This window comes from Oryzias latipes, chromosome 8, assembly GCF_053564925.1.
Source record: "Oryzias latipes strain Hd-rR chromosome 8, Olatipes_Hd-rR_3.1".
In the NCBI taxonomy this organism is placed as follows: Eukaryota; Metazoa; Chordata; class Actinopteri; order Beloniformes; family Adrianichthyidae; genus Oryzias; species Oryzias latipes.
The window spans coordinates 27,759,108-27,782,500 of record NC_136244.1 but is presented as its reverse complement, the minus strand read 5'-3'; the positions used below and the strand labels follow the sequence as shown (position 1 = coordinate 27,782,500).

General features: G+C 47.7%; 3 protein-coding genes across 8 annotated transcripts in view; all 3 read left to right on the top strand.

Annotated features, from left to right (window-relative positions):
• nupr1b (nuclear protein 1b) overlaps positions 1 to 7,739 on the top strand; it is a 17,620-nt gene extending 9,881 nt beyond the window's left edge. Inside the window, exons 1-5 of one of the 2 annotated variants that reach the window (XM_078952004.1) lie at positions 938 to 4,775; positions 4,923 to 5,902; positions 6,671 to 6,928; positions 7,009 to 7,144; positions 7,494 to 7,739. In XM_078952004.1, coding sequence (XP_078808130.1) covers positions 6,706 to 6,928; positions 7,009 to 7,136 — 351 coding nt within the window. In that variant the 5' untranslated portion in view covers positions 938 to 4,775; positions 4,923 to 5,902; positions 6,671 to 6,705 and the 3' untranslated portion in view covers positions 7,137 to 7,144; positions 7,494 to 7,739. Of the gene's footprint in view, positions 1 to 937; positions 4,776 to 4,922; positions 5,903 to 6,670; positions 6,929 to 7,008; positions 7,145 to 7,493 lie in introns of those variants that run through there. The other variant, XM_023957230.1, reaches the window with a different exon arrangement.
• A 1,117-nt stretch (positions 7,740 to 8,856) lies between these two features.
• On the top strand, positions 8,857 to 15,547 carry sgf29 (SAGA complex associated factor 29). 2 transcript variants are annotated; one of them, XM_023957221.2, is made up of 10 exons: positions 8,857 to 8,988; positions 9,364 to 9,436; positions 11,561 to 11,636; positions 11,766 to 11,838; positions 11,907 to 11,971; positions 12,639 to 12,768; positions 12,882 to 13,028; positions 13,120 to 13,155; positions 13,231 to 13,393; positions 15,124 to 15,547. In XM_023957221.2, the coding sequence occupies exons 2-10, from the start codon at positions 9,371 to 9,373 to the stop codon at positions 15,238 to 15,240; spliced, it is 873 nt and encodes a 290-aa protein (XP_023812989.1). In that variant the 5' UTR covers positions 8,857 to 8,988; positions 9,364 to 9,370; the 3' UTR covers positions 15,241 to 15,547. The 2 variants fall into 2 exon arrangements, with proteins under 2 accessions (XP_023812989.1, XP_023812990.1); XM_023957222.1 differs by having other exon boundaries at positions 8,985 to 9,213.
• A 248-nt stretch (positions 15,548 to 15,795) lies between these two features.
• Positions 15,796 to 22,294, top strand: nfatc2ip (nuclear factor of activated T cells 2 interacting protein). Of its 4 annotated transcripts, none has more exons than XM_023957217.2 (9): positions 15,796 to 15,873; positions 18,056 to 18,154; positions 18,222 to 18,282; positions 18,351 to 18,477; positions 18,677 to 18,754; positions 21,330 to 21,558; positions 21,627 to 21,771; positions 21,858 to 21,958; positions 22,033 to 22,294. In XM_023957217.2, exons 1-9 carry the CDS (start codon positions 15,862 to 15,864, stop codon positions 22,192 to 22,194), a joined length of 1,014 nt encoding a protein of 337 aa, XP_023812985.1. In that variant the 5' UTR covers positions 15,796 to 15,861; the 3' UTR covers positions 22,195 to 22,294. The 4 variants fall into 4 exon arrangements, with proteins under 4 accessions (XP_023812985.1, XP_023812984.1, XP_023812987.1 ...); XM_023957216.2 differs by having other exon boundaries at positions 18,348 to 18,477; XM_023957219.2 differs by having other exon boundaries at positions 15,842 to 16,209.
• Positions 22,295 to 23,393: the final 1,099 nt, after the last annotated feature.

Genomic DNA, 23,393 nt, shown 5'->3' with positions numbered 1-23,393 from the left:
AGCCTTCAGAGACCCCCCACCACCACCCTACCCCCCCATTCTGTGGTTGACTGGTCTCTTCCACGTTTCTGACAGAAACTGTTTTTCTTCTGGCTTCCTGACAGTTTGAGCTTTTGTGGTTTCACGTCTTCCTTCATCTTCATCTTCATCAGCTCTTCATGTCTGTCAGCTGTTTTCCTCTGCTGCCGCTCTTTCAGTTCGTGGCGGCTAGGTGGAGGTTAGAACCCAAACTGGGACCGATCTGGATCCGACCCAAGCAGAGACCTGCCTGGGAAAAGACCTGCAGGTCCAACAGCGGCCCGTCTGGAGGCGCCATGGCACATGCTCTGATTGGAACGGGACAAAACGTCACGAAGGAAATCAGCCTCCAGATTCAGACTATCAAACCAGAATGAACCACCGCAGACGCCATCACACCTGGAAGAAACCATCTGAAGATCCGGCCCCCAAAGGGAAATTCCAAAAACCCCTCCTTTCTGTTCCAAACTCCAATCATGACCAAGTCCAGGTGGTTCCACGGTGGTCCAGCGGTCGCCACAGTTAATTTATTCCTCCATCGTTTTTCATACGCAGACGTGAGGGGGGTGTTTTGGTTTGGGAGGGGTCTCCTCGGCCCACAGGTGGCGCCGTCTCCAGAGGAGGGGGACTGATCTGGTTCTGGAACAGGAACCGTGTTTTCGGGCTCTCAGCGTTCCGCCGTGTCTGAATGACTGCAAGTCATTGGTACCCCCCTCCCCCCACGCCTATCTGTTCTTCCTCAACATTCAGCCACTCATCTTCCTCAGCCTTCATGACCCTCTGCTCTCCTCGCCACACTCTTCCCATCCGTCTAATCCTCCGCCAGCCTCTCCTCCTCCTCGCCGTGCTCTGCCACGGTTCACCTCAACCATCTGCCGCGCTCCGTCTGTTTGAGGATTCAGACGCCTCTGAAGGAGAAGCAGAGAAACGAGCCCAAAGTCTGAAAAGTTAATCCAAAGTTGATCTGTACATGTTTGTTTGAGGGCCAATGATGGTCTGTCTGAGAGTTGCTGCTTTAGGACTCAGGTGATCAGAGGTGGAGATCACCTGAACATCCTTCTGTTCCCTACCTAACCAAAGTCAGCCCCCCCCCCTACATACACACACACACACCCTTGTGTCTCTAGTTCAGAGCAGATCTCCTCGTTTTGGTTGTCAGAGGTCAGAACATTCTTCGCTGTTTGACCTGCCTGATCTTTAGGCTGACGTGTGCACGTGCAGAGCTGCACTGAAAGTGTCTGCATCAGGAGCACTAGCAGGTTGCTGGTTTCACGCTCTCGTCGCAGCAGAAAACCTGATTACCTCTGCTCTTCATCATGTGAAGGATGCTCTATCGATTTTCAGCGCCAGGCTCTGACCTTCGAGGACCGCCGGCCTCCTGCAGCTGTTGAATCTTAATCTCCTGCTTTAGAGCCTGCCCGAGGGGGGGGGGCAATCTTTGCCTGACAGGGCGGGGGATGCCGGCCTCAACAGAGGTCGACGACACTGCACATCAGACGCCGGCCTGATGCTCGCTGTCCACAAACATATTTCACCTCACATCCGGGACTTCAAGTTGGATTGGAGCAGCATCGGGACCAGGTCACCATGACAACACCCCCCCCCCCCCAAAAAAAAGAAGCAGAGCAGCCTGTTGCACGACTGCAGGAAAAACCAGGAACCGATGAGCTCGAAAATGGGTTCATGACCCTGGAGATCCTAAAGCTTCAGGTCACTGTGTAACATCAGTGTGTAACATCCGTGTGTAACATCCGTGTGTAGCATCTGTGTGGAACACCAGTGTGTAACACCAGTGTGTAACATCAGTATGTAATACTACTGTGTAACACCAGTGTGTAACATCGGTGTGTAACACCAGTGTGTAACATCAGTGGGTTACATCGGTGTGTAACACCACTGTGTAACACCAGTGTGTCACATTGGTGTGTAACACCACTGTGTAACACCAGTGTGTAACATCGGTGTGTAACACCAGTGTGTACATCAGTGTGTAACACCAGTGTGTAACATCAGTATGTAACACCACTGTGTAACACCGGTGTTTAACATCGGTGTGTAACACCAGTGTGTAACATCACTGCGTTAAATCTGTGTGTAACACCAGTGTGTAGCATCTGTGTGTAACACCAGTGTGTAACATCAGTATGTAAAACCACTGTGTAACACCAGTGTGTAACATCAGTGTGTAACACCACTGTGTAACACCAGTGTGTAACACCAGCGTGTAACACCAGTGTGTAACATCAGTGTGTTATATCAGTGTGTAACATCAGTGTGTAACATTAGTACGTAACATCAATTTGTAACATCAGTGTGTAACATCTGTGTGTAACACCAGTGTGTAGCATCAGTGTGTAACACCAGTGTGTGACATCAGTATATAACATTAGTGTGTAACATTGGTGTGTAACACCAGTGTGTACATCAGTGTGTAACACCAGTGTGTAACATCAGTATGTAACACCACTGTGTAACACCAGTGTTTAACATTGGTGTGTAACACCAGTGTGTAACATTGGTGTGTAACATCAGTGTGTAACATCAGTGTGTTTCATCAATGTGCAACATTGCTGTGTAACACCACTGTGTAACACCAGTGTGTAATATCGGTGTGTAACACCAGTGTGTAACACCAGTGTGTAACATCAGTGTGTAACACCAGTGTGTAACATCACTGTGTTACATCTGTGTGTAGCACCAGTGTGTAGCATCATTGTGTAAAACCAGTGTGTAACATCTGTGTGTAGCACCAGTGTGTAACATCAGTATGTAACATCAGTGTGTAACACCAGTGTGTAACATCAGTATATAACATTAGTGTGTTTCATCGATGTGCAACATTGCTGTGTAACACCAGTGTGTAACACCAGTGTGTAATATCTGTGTATAACACCAGTGTGTAACATCAGTGTGTAACACCAGTGTGTAACATCACTGCGTTACATCTGTGTGTAACACCAGTGTGTAGCATCAGTGTGTAGCATCTGTGTGTAACACCAGTGTGTGACACCAGTGTGTAACATCAGTATGTAACACCACTGTGTAACACCAGTGTGTAACACCAGTGTGTAACACCAGTGTGTAACACCAGTGTGTTATATCAGTGTGTAACATCAGTGTGTAACATTAGTACGTAACATCAATTTGTAACATCACTGTGTAACATCTGCGTGTAACACCAGTGTGTAGCATCAGTGTGTAACACCAGTGTGTGACATCAGTATATAACATTAGTGTGTAACATCCATGTGTAGCATCTGTGTGTAACACCAGTGTGTAAAATCAGTATGTAAAATAACTGTGTAACACTAGTGTGTAACACCAGTGTGTAACATCAGTATGTAAAATAACTGTGTAACTCTAGTGTGTAACACCAGTGTTTAACATCAGTGTGTTTCATCAGTGTGTAACATCGGTGTGTAACATCAGTGTGTAACACCATTGTGTAACACCAGCGTGTAACATCGGTGTGTAACACCAGTGTGTAACACCAGTGTGTAACACCAGTGTGTAACACCAGTGTGTAACATCGGTGTGTAACACCAGCGTGTAACATCAGTGTGTAACACCACTGTGTAACACCAGTGTGTAACATCGGTGTGTAACACCAGTGTGTTACATCAGTGTGTACCATCAGTATGTAACACCAGTATGTAACATCAGTTTGTAATATCAGTGTGCAGCATCTGTGTGTAACACTGGTGTGTAACACTGGTGTGTAACACTGGTGTGTACCATCAATGTGTAACAACAGTGTGTAACACCAGTGTGTAGCATCAGTGTGTGGCATCAGTGTGTGGCATCAGTGTGTAGCATCATTGTGTGGCATCAGTGTTCATGTTAAATAAAGAAGCTGATGAACACAGGAGTCGATGTTTTTAAATGAGGAACTTTCTCCGTTGGGCCTCCACCTCTCAACTCCTCCTGAGCGCAGAAACGTGCTCTCACAGCCGCACACTCACAGAATATCAGATTACAACTCACAACAAAATCAAGGGGCTCTTTTGGCCATCCTGGGGAGCAGTTGCTAGGCAACCAGGGGGGTTTCTCAAAGCACTGGTATCTCCTGTGAAGAGAGACACGCTGTGTGTGTGTGTGTTTGTGTACTTGTGCATGTGTGTCGTACTTCAGACTTCATTTCCTCCGCATAGAGACTGTTGGCTAACCTCAGGCTGATCTATTCTCTATAAATCTGAGTTTGAAACGCAGAAGACATGGCAGGAAAAGTGGCGATCATCAGCTTGCCGCCACGTGATCTTCTTTGACCTGTGACATCACGGACTCATGCTGAACAAAAATCTCCCATCATGCAGCTGGATGTCATAGAACAGAACTAGCTTTAGTTCAAAGGCGCTCTGACTGTTATGCAATGCCCCCCACCCCACACACACACATACAGCAGAAACCAAAGAAACTGTGTTTCATAATTTCTGCGTGTGTGTTTGTTTGTGTGATAGAACAGGTTGAAGCACTGGGTGGGTGGGTGGATGTGTGTTTGTGGGGTGGGGGCTGCTCCAAAGGACTTCTGTTAATACGCTGATGTCTTTCTGTCTGTGACTGATGCTGCCCCCTGCTGGTGGAACAACGCATCACATGTGTTCCATGTTTTCCTCTGAGCTTCAAAGGAAAGTTTTCCTGTTTCCCATTTTCCTGCCGTGAGTCTGTCACAGCTAGAAGAAACACAAGCATGCAGGTTTATGAACTTCAGAGGAAACGACCGTGACGATTGGCGTTCATGACATCTTGACGGATTTTTGGTAAATAACCTCTGTGGGTCATGTGACTTGTGTGTTATCTTTTGTTGTGCGTCTGTTTTGTCTTTTACAAACTGCGTTCTGATCTGAAGTTCATGAACGTTTGGTCTTCTTTGTTTCTTGTTTTGGCTCCACATCTGAAAAACTCAGACCGAAGGGCTGGGATGACCCCGGGGCCCCCGGGTTTCAGAGACCTGCTGACTCTGCAGACAGACGGCTTGAAGCTTCCTGTTTGTCTCCTGATGTCAGCAACACGTCAGACGCTGAAGGAGCAGATCTGTGGGCTTCACGGACAGCAGCGTCCTGTTCCAGATGTACGAACGGCGTGTCCACACGGACGTCCTGGTTCCTGTTCCACAGAAACCTGTTTGTCTCAGACATCAGGCTGCAGCTTCAGCAGCCTGAGAACCTTCTGCATGATTGGAAACCTAAATCTCCGGGCCGGCGGATCTTTTTACTGTTTCAGATAAAACATCTGAATATTTTCTTCTGACTTTTCATGATTTTTTGTCTGTTTGTTGGTTCAGTTTGGCAAAACAAACAGAGGCTAAGCTCCGCCTTGTCTGTGCGCCGCTGTGCGTGATCTGATCCACTGGCCTGATTAGGCTCCACCCCCTCATCCTCAAATGTGACCGTGGAGGCAGAATGAAGCCACGCCCCTGACCATGGAAAGAGGGAATCTGTCAAATTCTGATGGAGAATGAAACCTGAAGATCCGTCTCTGATCGAGCAGCTTTCAGAACCCGGTTCTGGTTCTCCTGTGTGACGACCCAGAGAGACTCACCTGGGGGGGACAGGAGCTCCGTGCAGAAGTAGCTAACGCCTCACCTGTGCAGCAGGCGGATCGAGGAGGCGACTTAACGTACTTCACTTCAAAGAAAAACAAGCATACGACCTTCCTGCCCCCCCCCCCCCCCCCCCCCCCCCCATGATAAGCTCAGTGCAAAGTTTGGTTTGAGAGCCTGAAGTTTGAACACCTGAGTCCAAAGCCGTTATCAGCTCCTCATGATGTTCTAACATGAAAGGCTTCATGTGTTTACTGACGTTTGTGACGAGGATCAGAAAATGTTGAGAAGAAACTAAAAAGGTTGAAGCTGAGAGAAGCTGCTTCCTGTGTGTCCACAGGCCAGGTGAGCTGTGCACAGGTGACCCCAGCCTGAGAATGAGGTCAGGGGAGGGCAGCTGCTCACCCACCCCCATAAAGTTACGACATGAGGCTAAAATATGAAATGTTGACTTGGGGAGGTTAGAATGACACAGAGATAAAAACTGTTGAGTTAAAAGTTCACAAACTAACCTGAGATAAAAGTTCAGATCTGATGGAAACTGAGGTTTAAAAAAAACTTAATCCCAGAAAAGGAGAATTGAAGGATTAAAGCATCTGAAACAAAGAGGAACTCTCACCTAAGTGTCCTTTAAAAATGTGTCATAGAAATAGAAGAAGAAGAAATCATTTATCTTTTAGGTTTTTTTCTATATTTCTGATCCATCTACAGCATTAAGACTTTTGTTTCAATTCTAAAGAATAAATCAAATGCTATAAACCAATTAAAAAGGGCTTTAAACAAAACTTAGTAAAACATTTCGACAGAAACATAAAAGGAAAACGAAATTAACATGTTTATGGAAGTTCAGTTTGAGAAATTCACACATTTGAGAAGAAACATTTAGTTTGCAAATATTTATTCAAAAGGTCAAAATGAAAAAGAACTTAAATCCACATCTTTAACTTTGTCAAACTCTTTCAAACTTGATTGTATTTGAAAACTCAACAGTATATCCATCTATTGAGGGAGTCAGTGACGTTAAGGATTTAGAAATGTTCCTAAAATGAAGAAAGATGAGGGAAAACAGCGACTTTTCTACATTTATTGGTGTTTTTCCGCTCTTGTTTACAGTGAAAGTGCGCCACGTGCCTCCGCTGAGACTGCTGATGCAACTTGATGACGTAGGGGGGCGGGGCAGCGCGGCCCCAAATTCTTTAAAAGTCCGCCGAGCGAAGCCGTTCCGGAACCAGCCGAGAACAGCCGAAGCAGCAGCAGGTCGAGCAGAAGACGCCATGAGCCACGTCGACGTGAAGAACCTGAAGCCCTCCAGCTTCGAGGAGGAGCATTTCGACGAGTACGAGTACTACAACCTGACGGACAAATACGTGGGTGAGGAGCCGCGGACCCCCCCCACACACACACACCACCCCCGGTTCGGGTCGCGGGTCTGAGCTGTGTTTGTGTTACAGAGGGTTCGGCCCGCAAAGGCAGAACCAAGAAGGAGGCCAGCGAGAACACGAACCGGCCCAACCCCGGCGGGCACGAGCGCAAGATCGTGGAGAAACTGCAGAACAGCGAGAAGAAGGCAAAGGCGTGACCGCTGAGGTACCGACAGACCCCACCCGAACACCTATAGCCCCCCCCTGACGTCATCTAACCCCCCCCAACACCATCTCCATGGTTTTGATCCACTCACTAAAAACGTTCAGTCGAAGTTTAAACTTCAGTTTTTCTGAAAGTCCAATGGTTTGATGATAAAGTGGGCGTGGCCAGGCCGACACTGGCACATGCGCACTGCGCAGTGGCTAAAAGTTCAATCCCGCTATTCAGTTAATATAAAACTCCTATAGGTCGGAGCACGTGACTGTTGCCATGGAGACGATGCTGCTCCGGGTTGGCCGTTGTCTCTCTCACTGAAGGGTTTCTGACCGGTCCGGTTCTGTCTCTGGTCCAGGACTACTCGGACGGATTGAAACGGAAACAGAACATGGGCTTCTTGGCGACAAAGACGTGCAGGAGTGTTCCAGCGCCGAGGGGCGGAGTTTCGAGAGGGCGTGGCCATTCGGCCCAAGAGGAAGCGGGCTCTTTGCACCTGGTTGGTGGTTTGGTCCGGGTTCGGACCGTGACTGTGCATCAGTGATGGGTTTTATGTTTTAAAGTCTTTTTCATTTTTTACTATTAAAGGTGTTTTTTAAATGAACTGCTGTCTGTCTGTCACTGGGGGGGTCCCTGAATAAAACGATGACGCCGTCCTCCATAACTAGACTCATGAGTCTGCATTCACAGAATGAGGGGACGGTCTGTAAACCACATTTTAATGGCGGTCTGAGGAAACTGCTGGTTGGTCCGATTCCTGATCCGTTTCTGATCTTCACATCAAACGCTTTGTAGTAAAATCACATGTGATTTTCATTCTGCATCCTGTGAAAAAATGTCTTCTTGGAGAATCCGTCCATCGTCTGCAGCCGTCCGTCTGGAGAGACGATGGTGTAGCTCCTTGTTGAATCTACCTGCACCGCCGGGAATGGCTGTGCAGGTAGATTGTGGAATGGCAGTCCCTGCCACACCTGGTACAGGTGAAGGATGATGGCTCTTGCAGCCGCCGCTTCCTCCTGGTTCTTCTCTGTGCAGCATTCTCGTTCCGCTTGGCCTCTGCATCTGTTGTTCCCTGCCTGACTGAGTCTCCAGATGGGGCGATCGTCTGCTGGACTTTCCCATGTGTTGGGTTCAATGAAGCGCCGCCTCGTGTCCTCCAGACGTTTTTGTTTTGGACGCCCTCTTGTTCTATAGCCTTTGACCAGCTCGCCATAGAGGTCTTTAGGGATGCAGCCTGCATCCACTCTCATGACATGGCCAAGCCATATACCAACAATAAACTAACAGCCCCCACCTGTTAGACAAGGATCAAGTCATGGGACCCTATCCACCTTTCTGATGATCATTGTTGACATTTCCATCACATGACCCGTCTAGATCCACCTGAACAACTGAAAACTATTTGACGCTTCGTCGTTCTCCGCCCTCTCTCTTCTCCAAAGCAGAAAGACAACATGTAAACATACTAAATGGGTCATAAGACTCTTATGTCATTCAAGGATGTAAGTCTAGTCTGCATTCTGCAGGTGTCTGTTCCAGAAACTAAAGAAACCTCAGGCCAGGAGTCAATAATGTATATAAAATATATATATATAGAGAATCACATAAATGCATACAATCACTTAAAATACTTAAAATGTTATTTCCACTTTGAAACTATATAATCAATTTCTAAACTGGTCATGTGAGCCAGAACAAATGAGGGAGAAGCTCGTTCGAGCGCGTGCAGTACCACGTCTGACCAGCAGGTGGGGGCGTCTGCGCGTCAGTCAGGGAACCCTCAACAACGAAGAAGAAGCTGAGGCTAATCCGCAGTTAGCATATCTACAGTAAACAGAAACCGATCGCTGACGGTGAGTTTAAATGACAGAATCTTTTCAATAATTTAGACATTTTTGTGTTTCTAAACTTAATGACGAAGTTAATTATTTATAAACTTTGGAATAATTTAATTAATTTAGGGGGGAAATAGCTGCAAACGAGCACAGCTAACGCTTCGATGCTAAGTGTGACGTAGTCGTTTAGGATTTTTTTTTATTTTTAGGATTTATTCTGGTCCATTTTCGATTTCAAATAACGTAAGTGTCCATTTTAACGGAAAATGCAGTTTTATCTGAGACTCTCGCATAATAATCGTTCATCCTGTAGAGATTTAAACAAATATTGATAATTGTGTGTCAGCCGCGTTTTTAGGTGAGGTTTTTTTCTTCCTTTATTTTTTTTTACAGGTGAGAGATGTCTGCAGACACGAAGATCGCAGAGCTGCTAACGGAGCTCCATCAGCTCATCAAACAGACACAGGTGAGCCTTAAAAACCGCCGTGCTCCGACAGCTGACGTCATCAGACACCTGGAGAAGGTAAACAAACGCAGGTCTGCATGATTTGGACACTCAAGGAGATGTTGAGGCTGTAGACTTGATGAAAGCCTCAGGTAACTCCAGATTAAAGGGAAGCTGTTGGGTTTGTGAATCACCTGTAGATCTGATCAGAAACCAGTATCAGTCCTAAACCGGTTCCCTGGTTCTGGTACAAGTGCTGGCAGCAACTGAGAGGTATATTCTACAGTTCAGACTGTTTCTGTGTTTCTTCTAACAAACCTGCTCCAGAAAACTGGACAACCAGCCTCTCTAAGCGTGTGACCAAGATCAAAGAAACTTTTTGAAAAATATAGATCTACCATTTATTAAAAAATACTCACAGCTGAAAATACAAAAGAGGAAATATTAAAAACCATAAACACTCTGAAAACAATAAATCACCAGGCAGCAACGGCTTCCTAGCTGAATGTTATAAAACATTTAAAAACACACTTATTCCATTTTTACACAGATCTCTGAACTGGACCCTCCAAAGAATAAAATCCTTATTTCCTGGTCAGAAGCAATTATTTCAGTTATCTTAAAACCGGGGAAAACAAACAGTCATGTGCTAATTATAGATTACTAAATCTATACATCCATCATTTGTATCAGGATAAATACATTTCTACCTGACCTTCTTGATGAAGACCAGACAGGATTCATGAAGAGTCTGCAGACACACGATAACATCAGGAGAAGCTTGCATATAACTGAAAGCGGAAAGCATCCTCACCAGCGGACTAACAGCCTGGTTCGGTAACACCACCTTCAAAGAGAAGAAGATGCTGCAGAGAGTCATTAATACAGCTGGAAAAATTATAGGTTGCAACCTACCATCCATGGACACCATCTACAAACAGAGCTGCAGGAGGAGAGTGACTAAGATCATCAGAGACAGACACCACCCTGCTCATGGACTGATCCAGTGTGTGGACTTAGGGCACAACCTCAGGCGTCGCAGGCCTGAAAGCATCCATGAACACGCCACACGCTTCCACAACAGCTTCTTCCCAACAGCAATCAGAATGCTGGCAAATGACACCAGAGAGGAAAGACTGGACTAAATTACTAAGTGCAATAAACAATAATATGTGCAATAATTCTATGTGCAATAATGCTACTGTACAGATTGGGTCTCTGCAATATTCATTATCATATTTTACTGATATTTATATTTTTATACACCATGTAAATTTGTTGTCTAATTTTGACTTTTAACTTTATTCTATTTATTTTTATTTTCTTTATTATTTCTTCTTCAAATTTTTCTTTTGTCCTTTTTTAACTTATCCTGACATGAGAGATGCCAAAGAAAAATTCCGATGTACCGCATGTGCAAACGGCAATAAAACTTGAATCTTGGAAAAAGAGGCCAAAGAGAACGTAGAAGAACAGTTCTCTGAAGTATAGATGTGGAAAAAGCAGCAATACTGAAAAAGAATTCAACATAAAGATAACTGAGCAGGACTGGTTAGACGTGGAGACACCAACATCCCATCACTGGATCATGAACATGGAGACAGTTCGCCCGGAGAACCTTATAGGATTTTTTATTACACCTAAACTGAAAAACAAACAGTTAAAAACAAGTCAGAGCTGTTGGTGTGAATGTGGACCAGTCTCATGGATTTATGTGTGATGCTGGGTGGGATATCCAATTCCTCTGGAACCAGAACTGTTTTTTTTGGACATGATCTCTGGAAACTCTGTCCACCAAAGTGACAAATACTTAAAGTTCTGTCACTAGCCGCTAAAAAATCATTAACCAGGAACTGGAGCACTAAATCGATCAAAGGAGCAATGGACTTTAACGAAGAACCACTTCTATTCAACAGAAACTATAAGATACAGACTGAGACTGCAGGAGGCACGATGACACTGAAACACTTTACAACAAATAGAAACAAGAAGCACCTAGAATTGACCTTTGTTTTTTGTTTTCATGTAACAAAAACTAATACAAATAAAGTTTTTTTTTAAAACGGCTCCGGGCTTTGGAGAAGAACCGGTGTTCCTCTGAAACGGTTTTGGACCTTGGCGCTCCTGTGATGTTTGTGTTTTCAGGAGGAGCGGTCTCGCAGCGAACACAACCTGCTCAACATACAGAAAACCCACGAGAGGATGCAGACAGAGAACAAAAGTAAGAGCAGCCGGACCAGGCTCTGAGCGCTTCAGCAGCTCCTGCAGGCTCTGGATCCGGGCCTGCCTTTGGACCCGGATGTTCTGCTGTCAGGAATGCTGGAAACCTCTGGTTCTGATTCTCTTTCAGCTTCTCCGTATTATCGCACCAAACTGAGGGGTTTGTACACCACAGCTAAAGCAGACGCCGAAGCCGAGTGCAGGTGGGTCTTCCTCCTCTTCCTCTTCCTCTTCGCTCCCTCTCATCCGCCTCTCGTTGATTTTCTGGCAGCATCCTGCGTCACGCTCTGGACAAGATCGCAGAAATCAAGTCCCTGCAGGAGGAGCGGAGGATCGGTGCGTACAGCAGCAGCAGCAGCAGCAGCTACAGCAGCAGCAGCAGCTACAGCAGCAGCAGCAGCTACAGCAGCAGCTACAGCAGCAGCAGCTACAGCAGCAGCAGCTACAGCAGCAGCAGCTACAGCAACAGCAGCTACAGCAGCAGCAGCTACAGCAGCAGCAGCTACAGGCAGCAGCTACAGCAGCAGCAGCTACAGCAGCAGCAGCAGCTACAGCAGCAGCAGCTACAGCAGCAGCAGCTACAGCAGCAGCAGCTACAGCAGCAGCAGCAGCAGCTACAGGCAGCAGCTACAGCAGCAGCTACAGCAGCAGCAGCAGCAGCTACAGCAGCAGCTACAGGCAGCAGCTACAGCAGCAGCAGCTACAGCTACAGCAGCAGCAGCTACAGCAGCAGCTACAGGCAGCAGCTACAGCAGCAGCTACAGCAGCTACAGCAGCAGCTACAGCAGCAGCTACAGCAGCAGCAGCAGCAGCTACAGCAGCAGCTACAGGCAGCAGCTACAGCAGCAGCAGCTACAGCTACAGCAGCAGCAGCTACAGCAGCAGCTACAGCAGCAGCTACAGCAGCAGCTACAGCAGCAGCAGCAGCAGCAGCTACAGGCAGCAGCAGTGAGCTCCTGCTCCTCCGTCTCCTCTGGTTTCTAAAGAAATCTGTCTTTTCCAGCCGCGAAGTCTGCCAGGGTTCAGAGTGACAACGACCCCCCCAGGAAGACGATGCGGCGCGGCGTGCTCATGACCCTCCTGCAGCAGTCGGCCATGACGCTACCACTGTGGATCGGGAAACCCGGAGAGAGGTGTCCGTGTTCCTCTGAGGAAGGACAGAACCCAGCTTGTTTTCAATGGTGTTCTGCTGCATGACTGACATCTCTGCCCCCCCCCCCCCCCCCCCCCCCCCCGTGACCCGCAGCCCCCCTCCTCTATGCGGGGCCATCCCGGCCAGCAGCGACTACGTGGCCAAGCAGGGCGACAAGGTGGCGGCCAGAGTGAAGGTGGTGGACGGCGACGAGCAGTGGATCCTGGCTGAGGTGGTCAGCTACAGCCACTCCACCAACAAGTGAGGCGCAGACGCGCAGCCACGTGCACACCCACATGCAGGCCCACGTGCACGCCCACGTGCCGGCTCTGACCTGTGTTCTCTGCTGCAGGTACGAGGTGGATGACATCGACGAAGAGGGCAAAGAGTGAGTTCTCCTCTGTTTCTGGGTGGGTTCTGGGTTCTGGAGCAGATCTCTGAATGTTCTGTTTGGAACCGTCAGGAGACACACCCTGAGCCGGCGCCGGATCATCCCCCTCCCTCAGTGGAAGGCCAACCCGGAGACGGACCCCGAGGCTCTGTTCAGCAAGGACCAGCTGGTTCTGGCTCTGTACCCGCAGACCACCTGCTTCTACCGCGCTCTGATCCACACGCCGCCGCACCGGGTGAGCCGCCGCCCCCCCCCACCTCCACGTGCTGGAACGTTCAACCAGAACCCTCAGCTTCAGTAAGGTTCACATGTCTGTGAAAAAACGGGAAAAGGGAGTTTATAACCATCTTAATTTACAGCACCTGTCTGACTCCGCCCCTTAACTGTTAGCCTCCCCAGAGAGGCGTGGCCTAAACTCCAGCAGGTATGTAACCCGAGGTGTGGGTTCTGGGGGGTGTTCCAGATAGCAGGTTCTGCTAGCTCCCACGGTAAGTTTGAGGCTAAGGAAGTTGATAACCTCAGCTTTCAGTTCCAGAAATGGAGGTATGTTTCAGGGTAGGTCAAGTTGCCATAGCAACTCATGCTCTGAACATAACCTGGTCTGGAGCAGGTTTAGTTGAAGGTTAGTTTGTTTTCAGAGAGGTGAAGCAGCATGGCGTGTCCATTTGAAGATGATTTAGTGGATGAAAAAGCTCAGATAATACTTTTTCAACCATGAGAGGATGATAAGACCACATATGGATGTTGGAAAGATAAACTTTTTACTTTGATCTAACTTCATTATTTGCTTCAGTTAAGATAAATCATTTTTTTAAGTCAGTTTTAAAATAACACGTAGTTATCAGACAGTTATTTTACTTTCATTCAAATTAATTCAATTAAGTAGGTGTAACTTTGGTGCTGCTGTTAGATCGGCACCACAAGGGATTGTGGGATATCATTCCCTTTGCCTGTCTGGACGGATTTGGGTTTAAGTGTGGGTTTTTGACCAAATGTGTTTAGTTGTGTAGCTGTTTTACTGTGTTTTACCGAGTTATTTTGTCCTACTATGCTTACGTCTCTGCACCATGAGTGAGAGGGAGGAAGAGGATGATGAGTTTATAGAGCAGCCCTACGGTTAACTAGAATACTGACAATGTTGGAAAATTCCTAAATGAATGAACGCACTCTTTTGTTCTTTCTATTGTTATTAAAATGAGGATCTGCCGGCTCAAACTTAGACATTTGAGAGTTCAAGAATTATAATTCATTACGATGGAAAAAAAATTACTTGAATTGGAGTAATATGACATTTAGTTAGATAAATATGTAAATTTGAGCTGTAAAAACAACTATTGAGTTTTATAGACGTAAGAAATTAGATTGAATAAATTTAACTCAATTACTTGTTACCAATAGAAGTAATTCATTTACGTTGGCAAAATTGGATAAGTTATATATATATATATATATATATATATATATATATATATATATATATATATATATATATATATATATATATATATATGAATATATGCATCACATGAAAATAGAAATAAGATCAGAAACTTGTGCGTTTACTTTGTTCTTTTTCTCCAAGCAGAAACTCTTTCTTTTGCTGATGATGCAGCCGTGTTACTTTTTGATGGACGTATAATCTTCATAGCCGTCATTACAATCTCAGACTCCGTCTCACTGAAGCGCTCTCTCTTTTTTTCTCCACGCGTTTCCATGGTGACTCCAGAAATCTGTGATCCATTGAGAATGTCTTTATGTACCTGCTGTGCACGTGCATTAACCCAGGGTTACCAAGTGGAGCGTAATTATGCTAACTCATATCTGGTCTTTGGGAACCGACATACCCAGAGTAAGCAAGTTCAGGCGGATTTCAGCCAGAGTTCAGGGTTAAAGTCAGGCTAGTTTAAACATGCTTCCTGGAATAGCCCCCTGGTCCGTGACTGTCCCTGCTGTGTTTGTGTGCAGCCTCAGGACGACTACTCGGTTCTGTTCGAGGACACGTCGTACGCCGACGGTTACTCTCCTCCGCTGAATGTGGCGCAGCGCTACGTGGTCGCCTGCAAGGAGAACAAGAAGAAATGAGCGGCGCCGGCATCAAACGTGGTGGGACAACCTGAACCAAAAAAGAGGCTTCCAGCGCCACCTGTGCTCCAGAAGAGGAACTGCTCATTGTGGTTCCAAACAGAACCGGGTTGATCCTGACCCGGGTCACTGTAAACGTTTCCCTTAAGAGCACACAGGACAGTCAGAAAAAGTACTTTTGAAAGATCAAAGTAAGTCGCCTGAACAAAACAAACTGTGGTTAACGTGAAGCTGGAAGTTGAATCATGCCGTCATTTTTTTTTAGAACAAAACAAATCCAGATTAATAAAAAGATTTGCTTCTCTAATATTGTTGGCATTGAGTTTTTACATTATTTATTTTTTACATATTTCAGTGTTTTTGAACTAAATTCAGTTTGTTTTAATGTAGTCATATTCTATACTATTATAAAATCAAATCAATGTAAGAAAAATAAAATAAAACATGTCTGTGACACATCGGATATCAACGATGTTATTTGATTATTTTTTAACACAATGATTAGTTTATTTATGATGTGCGGCCGCTGAGTGACAAAGGCAACGCGACAATAACAGAAATGATGCTAAATCTTAAATATCCGAGGGTCCTTGAAAGCAACAGAGAGGCGCGAAAAGAGCCATGGCGGAAACGGTGAGTGGCGGCTATCCTCCGTGATTCCTGTAGTGAAACCGGTCTCCGTGGGGGCTGGTCGTGGCTGACGGGTGTTGTTGAGTGAACGAACTATAAACTTCAAGTGAAGTTTGGGACGCGGAGCCACAGGATCGTCGGATTTCTTGAATATTGGATTACGCAGGCTTTTCACAATAAGAGTCTGCTGTTAGCAAACATTGTGTCGCACCGAGGAGACACATGGAGGCGATGGCCGTTTGTTCTGGTTTAAAGTGAGTTCACCTTTCGATGTTCTTTCGGCTGAAGACTACTGCAGCAGAATGACGGCTTTCCAGGCGCGTGGCTGAAGGTTATAAGGCAGGTTTGAGTTTGTTCAATAACGTAACATTTAACATCCGGAATGAACCTTTTCACGTTAAATCACCGGTTTTGTAAACTCTTTGAGTTTGATGGAACTTTTTAGACTCTGGGTGAAAACGTTCAACTTTAAAAGTCGCACTTTGTTTTACCATCAAAAGCCAAAGATCCTCTGCACAGTGAACGCATCACGAAGCTGTAGTTGAGGTTAGATTGGTCTAAATTGTCCACTTTCCAGATCAAATCTGCCTTCAATTGCAAGACCAGTCAGGACACAGCGTGGGGTGGGGTGGGGTGGGGGGACAACCCGTCCCCCCACCCCCCCCCCCGGGCTGAGGACTCCTTGGCTCCAACAAAAAGAGATTCTCTTCCAGTGTTTTTCAACCTTTTCTGAGCCACGGCACACTTTAACCTTAAAAAAAATCCCGCGGCACACCAGCATCCAAAAATTTAAAAAAAGAAGGATAAACTCATAGTCTGTATTGATCTACAGCCCCTTCTTCCACAATCTCACATGCATTTTTGAGATGATTGTTGCAGAAAAAGCTGGAAACTGCAGCTGTTTTTTCTAAAAGATGCAATAAAAGTTAAGTTAGAAGATTTAAAAACAGTTTTAAGTGTGTTCGTTGGTTTCAAGACGTTTAACAACAGATCTCCGTATGCGCTGTCACTCTCACAACCCAATGCATCATGGGAGATGTAGTGCATAAAACGGCCGGAGATCACTTTTCGGAGCTTCATTGTTTTGTTCTCTTGTTCCACGGTCTGATACCGGATTCTGTGGAAAGCTACACCGCTAAAGACGAGCTTTAGCTGGTATTTTTGTTAGAACTGAGAGACTTTACGAGCTAAATCGGGACAAGGAAGTGAAGACTTTAACCACTTCTGATTGGTCAGACTGATGACATGTGATTAAGCCTTCAAGAATGATTGGTGGAGAGAGATAAAGGGACGGGACGTTTCCAAAATACAGCCAAAGGTGCAGATGAATCGCGGTACCTTATCAAAATGTCTTTAATAAAATAAAATAAACGCAAAGAAAAAGTATTTTACGATCTTTTATATTCCTAACTCCTCAGTGTTTTATCAGGGCCTGTTTGGATGAACAGAGAGCTGAAATCCTGGAGATGGGAAATGTTTTCAGATCAGTGAATGAGGGCAATTTTCCGCGGCACACTGGTTGAAAAACACTGCTCTTCCAGACCAGATTGTGAAAACTGCTGCTGTGTGGAAGGCAGATGCTGCCCCCCCCCCCCCCCCCCGACCTTGGCATTTTTACCCCCCCCCCCCCCCTCCCCTCCAAAGTGAGCGCTGCCTGGAGACGCTCTTCTGCAGCTTGGAGTGTATCACAGCGGGAGCCCCCCCCCCCGTGTGATTTTGTGCGTTTGTGTTCAAACAGTGTAGTTTTTTGGTCGTCTCACAGTGTTTAGATATGACTTTTTTTTTTTGTCAGCAACGCCCCCCACCCTCCCCATTGGTGACCCATCTGCCCCCCTCCTAAAGCAGCACAGTCTGCTCTGTGTGTCTGATGGTGTTCCGGTTTAATGTCTGATGATGACCATAAACGAGGGAATTCTGCTTCTGACCACGGCGGTTGGTGCCGAGCGCTTCCGGGTTCCTGTCACCTGGTGTTCCTCTACCTGTAGTAACGGGGGGGAAGTCGTGGAAACTTTACATGAAAACAGAATTTTTAAGGAACTCTTGGTGTTTCATTGGGATTTATCTGCTGAAGTTTTCTAGTTGTTTCTAAAATCTTTGTAATTTTTATTTCATGAATTCCGTTTATTGGATTAAATGAATAAATGTCTTTCTCTCGTTGTCCCTCTGTGCTTCGCCTCCCTCTCAGGTTTTTGGCGGCGACATTCAGCAGATGGATCCGCCCCCCAAACGGCGGCGGGTCCTCGACCCGTCTGCCATCGCCCCGGTCCCCATCTACTCCAACAAGGTAAGCGGCTGACCCGTCGGTCTCTGTGCTGTGACGCCTGAACACGGCGGCCATGTTTGTCCCTCAGGTGAGCAGCGGCCTGCAGCTGAAGCCAACGTCCTCTTTGTTCGCCGAGAGCGAAAACGCAGGTAACGTCGGAGGAGGCGGAGCTTCCAGCAGCAGACCTGGTTCCTCCTAACGTCCTGTCTCCCAGCAGACGACGCTGATGACTGTCTGTGGGCGGAGTTTTCCTCCAAGGAGGCCGCTGATGTCATCTGCTTAAGCGACTCGGAGGAGGAGCCTGGATCCCATCAGCGCCTCGCAGAACCAAGAAAGGAGCGTGCGTAAGTCTGCAGCTCCACGCCGAGAGGTGACACGCTTTGAGGATGACCTGGAAGCCGTCCCCCCATGGCGGCGTTCCCCAGCATGGGGGGCTCTGGCCTGGGGGGCTCTGGCCTGGGCCTCCTGTTGGGTCTGCAGCTCTGAGGCTGGAGTTAGTGGTTTGGATGTGGTTCTGCTTAAACACGTGTCCGTGTGTTACAGAGAAACGCCGCGCTGCCCGACCCCCCCACCAGACAGTCCCGTGCAGAAACAGTCCAGGAAGGTCCGACAGAAGACCAAGTGAGTCCGGTTACCCTGGTTCTGTCAGGAGGTTGGTTTTAAAACGTACAACAGAGTTTAGAGCCAGTTTACAAACTGTAATGACTTTTACGTCATAGATTCATACGTCACACAGACGTAGAGACCAGGGGCCTCATTTCTAAAGGTTGCGTACGCACAAAAGAAGGCGTACGCCACTCTCTACGCAATAGTTGAGATTTATAAAAAGCAAACTTGACGGGAAAATGTGCGGTCCTTCAAGCTCTGACCCAGGCGTACGCACAAAAACGGGTGAAAGGAGAAACGGCGACGCCGTCGGCAGATGGAAGAAACACGTGAAAGTGAAAATGACAATACTGCCTCTCAGAAATAACATGAAGACTTCACAAAGCAAGTCTGACAATTAACAGCTACACCAACACCCGTTTGATCGATCAGCAGTGAAACAAACAAAAAGAATCAAACGAAAATTACAATAGAAATACAAATGAACACTTATTTGGAAAAAGAAAAGTGAAATATGTTCTGCAATATTGGCATGTTGTGCAATTCATCCTCATAAATAATATAGTTAACAGAACGAAATAATGTACAAAACTGATATTCTCCTCAGTGTGTCCGTCTGGTGGAGCAGATATAGGTGCAATTAGACAGACGGACATATTAATTGTCCACTGGGGAAAGTTGTTTTCATATTAAAACATTTCTTCATAAGCTATGGAATTATGGTATTCATGCATATGCCTTTAGTTTGTTTTATTTTTGATAAAACAATGTATGGCGTATGTCTCAACCATTCAGAAAGCAACAAGAAATTACATTTGCTGATCAATTTCCCATTTCCACGTGGATTATTACCGACATCTGTAGCTTGTCAGATGTAATTAAATGGAGGGAAATAAAATGCCCCATCACAATGTGTAATGACGCACAATGGCTGATGTTGTGCTCTTAGAAGATGTGGCAAATGGAAGAATTCAGAGTGAACGCATCTTTAGACAGCAAGAAGACGTGCTGGCAAACGAGGACGAGTGGCTTATGAGCCGGTTCCCACTTCCTCCAGCCGTCCTGTTGGAGCTTTTGGGGGGGTGTCACCCGGTGCATCTGGCGCATCGTGACCCCCCCGCCTCAGTCACCACTCCACTTAAAGGGATTCCCCAATTATTGCCGCCACTCTCTCTTCCAGAGGGGTCAGCTCCGGTGCCCCCCCACCCGTGGCAGACACACTCTGGCGATGCAGCGCCAGACGTTTTTTTGCCTCGACTTTGATGTCCGACCATTTCTTCTTTATTTCGGCCACGGTCCGAGGTTGTGAGGCTGCAGAATTAACGGCGTCTGTCACCGTTTGCCGCTCATGTGCCTTTTTGGCATTAGTAATGCCCACACTTTGCCCTCCAAACAACACTTTTCTCCTCTTTTCCACCTCGCCAACGATAACTTCTACTTCACATTGAGTGAAGTTACGTTTTTTTCATTTCCTCTCTGTGTTTGCCATGGTTTTGCAATCAATGAATATTCATTTGTGGGCGTTTCACGGACTATTTATGGGCAACTATGGGCGTGTCATGAAGCCGCAAAAGCTGCGCTGCATTTAGAATCGGTTGTGATTTATTGAGGGAAAGATGCGTAGGATGTGCGTGCGCACGGTTTTATAACTCCGAATATTTCTGTGCGTACGCACGTCCTATGTTTCATCCGTACGCCACTTCTGACGCAAATCCTACGCAAAGTTTTAGAAATGAGGCCCCTGGTCTTTGGAGGAAGAGAGGATGAAGGTGGACGTCTGCAGGGACACCGACGTCTTCATCAACGGCTGACAAATGAGCCTCCAAACATTTGAAACGTTATCAATAAAGATTCAATAAGACTCAACATTCCTAAATTTAACGTTTTTTGGTGGCCCTTTGTCGTAAAACCTGGGTTTTGTTTGAGTTAAATGAACCTTTTTGTGCGATGCGTGATGCCCCGTCATGAAACCACAACCCCCAACACGGATGGAACACGTATGTTTTATTTATGGCAGCAGAAGAATCTCGTGTGACGTTGGACTAAAACTAGAATTTCTCCTTAAAGGAAAAACTTCAAACCTCAGAACAAAAAGAGACTTTTCTTTGCTTCAGTTCAGACAGTTCAGAATTCTCTGGTTCTGGTTCTGGTTCTGCAGTACGGCTCTGGAAAACAGGTTAAAGGTGGAGCCAGGTGCTGACATCATTGATGATGCTGTTGGGGGCGGGGCGTCAGACAGAGCTTCAAAGCAAACGTCACACGGAGGAGCGGACAGACTACGGCGGGCTGGAAGCCGCCGCTCGAGCGCCATTCCGATCCCGGGGGGAACGCCGCGTCCGGGTGGGAGATGCTACAAGCTAGCATAGCTGCTGCTAACGTTTAGCCCGTTTTCTCAGTAAAGCTGCTCACAGCTGGTTGTGAACGTCACGTCTCTGAAGTCTGGAGTGACCACGACCATCAAGCCCTCCTTAGATGGGGGCGTGGTCTATTGGCGGACTGAAGGTGCTCCAGTGTATCCAGAGGGCGACGCCCACACAGCTGGAAGCCAGACTTCACAGCGGCAGGTTTCATTTTTGACCCCCCCCCCCAGTGAGATCAACAGGAGGCTGCAGGCGGCGAGCTCCGTCCTCTCCCCGAAGTCTCGCCCCACGGCGGCCCCCTGTGCCCCCCCGCCTGTGGAGGAGCAGGCAGACGACGATGACATCATCGTCTTGGTGACCCCCGGCACTCGGAGTCTGCCGGACTCCTCCGACCCGGCCCGGAAGATTCCCCTCAAGGTCCGCTGCAGAACGGAGATCCACCGGGTCCAGGTGCTGCCGGTAGGTTCTGGCAGAACCGCCGGTCGCTCCGCCTGTGCTCTGCTGCAGAACTGTGTTTGTCCTTTCAGTCCACGCCGTTAGGCCAGGTGCTCCGCCAGCTGTCCGTCACCCTGGACGTCCCGCCCTCCCAGCTGCTGTTGCTCAGGGAGGAGGCGGAGCTTCCACCACACCTCACCGTGGAAGAGCTCCGGCTCGGCATTGCTGACATCATCGGTGAGTCACATGACCCCCCCCCCCCCCCCCATGGCTCGTTGAGATCGGCTGCCTTCTGGTCGTCATGCGGCGTCTCTGTTCCTCAGACTGCGTCGTCATGGCGACGGAGGAGAAGAGCGGCAGCCTCATCACGGTGCGGCTGCAGAGCAAAGACCGCGGATCCTCGCAGAGCTTCTCCGTTCACAGAGTCGGTTCCTCCTGGTTCCCTCCATCCTGGTGTTGGTCCAAACCCGAACCAACCGTGTCCTCTGCTCCCCGCAGGACGCGCCGCTGGCCTCCGTCTTCTCCCAGTATCTGTCCGGCGTGACGGCCGCCGCTCGCTCCAAGGCCCGCTTCCAGTTCGACGGGTCCCGGGTGACGGGCGAGCAGACGGCGGCGCAGCTGGACATGGAGGACGGAGACATGGTGGAGGTGTGGATCTGAGCGTCGCCCAAACGCCGTCCGTCATGGAGTCACTTTGGGGCGGAACGTTCAGATGTTCTCCTCCAGAAACTGTCAAATAATTTAAACCTTTCTGTCTGCACTGAAGCTTCTGGTTTTTTCAAAATGGTTTTGAGAAGAAAAGGCTAACGTGACGGCAGCTTGTTGTTTCTGAGAACCATGGAGCCCCTTCAGTTCCCATGGTAACCACCAGGGCTCCGGTCTCACAGCTGAGGCCCTTCAGAGGCCTGCAGGTCTAGATGGTCCTGGATCCGGGGCGTCTGACGTCTGCTGGGGAAGGAGGAAGAGGGAGATCTAAGGGGGGGGAGGGGGGTACAGGTGGAGGTTTGGATTGAATTTTGAGGATTTTCTGAAGAGGTTTACAGAAATCACTGCGGGGGGGCAGGTGGAGGTGATGTTGGCTCGACCTGGGGGGAGAACGGAAACAGACTGAAGATCCGGGATCTTCAGGGTCGGAACCCGCCCCCCCTGTCGTTCCAAACAGGAAGTGATGTCGACGTCAGAGATGAGCTGTCAGTCATTCTGTTGGTCAGAACCGTTCTGGATCTGAAACTTTATCTTTATAATCCTCATTTTTCTGTCATTCAAGTCATAAACGGACCAATCAGATGCCTCAAAAGTAGGTGGAGCCTATGTGCCCCAACGTTCAAAACGTTTTTCTGCAGTGGTAGGGGGTGTGGCCTTTCAGCAAGCCCACTCCTGATTGGTGAGGGTGGTTGCCATAGAAACGTAGACTCAGACGACTCTGTCCGTGCGCTGCTTAATGACGATGTCTGACTCCGTCTTGGCGACGCCCACATCATGAAAAACTGGAAACTGATCTGAAAGTAAACCGATTTTTATGGGGGGGGGTCTGATCCAGTGGACGGTGGAAACCAGCCAACGGTTAAACTCCAGACCTCCAAGGCCAAAGTCTGCATCTTTTCCAGCTGATTACCTGGATCAGGTGTGTCCAGAGGATACCAGAGCAGGACCCGCCCCCCCCTTGCCCCCTCCCATTTAGCAAAACTCCCTCCCACCAGTATGGAGGCCTGGGGCTGACTCTTCAGGCTGCAGCTCCTGGTTTCGTGGACCACAACAGTCAGAAACTGCACACCTGAAGCAAAGCTGGCTGTGGGCCAACTCCGCCTCCTCACTCAGGGAGGGGGTCTCAGTGACCCAGAGACACCAACATGGGGGGT

Excerpts from the sequence above, each read along its gene's own strand:
- sgf29 (XM_023957221.2), top strand. The coding sequence starts at position 9,371 with ATGTCTGCAGACACGAAGATCGCAGAGCTGCTAACGGAGCTCCATCAG. Across the intron at positions 11,637-11,765 it reads GATGCAGACAGAGAACAAAA|CTTCTCCGTATTATCGCACC; the intron begins GTAAGAGCAGCC and ends ATTCTCTTTCAG. Across the intron at positions 12,769-12,881 it reads ATCGGGAAACCCGGAGAGAG|CCCCCCTCCTCTATGCGGGG; the intron begins GTGTCCGTGTTC and ends CGTGACCCGCAG.
- nfatc2ip (XM_023957216.2), top strand. Across the intron at positions 18,478-18,676 it reads GAACCAAGAAAGGAGCGTGC|AGAAACGCCGCGCTGCCCGA; the intron begins GTAAGTCTGCAG and ends CGTGTGTTACAG. Across the intron at positions 18,755-21,329 it reads AAGGTCCGACAGAAGACCAA|TGAGATCAACAGGAGGCTGC; the intron begins GTGAGTCCGGTT and ends CCCCCCCCCCAG.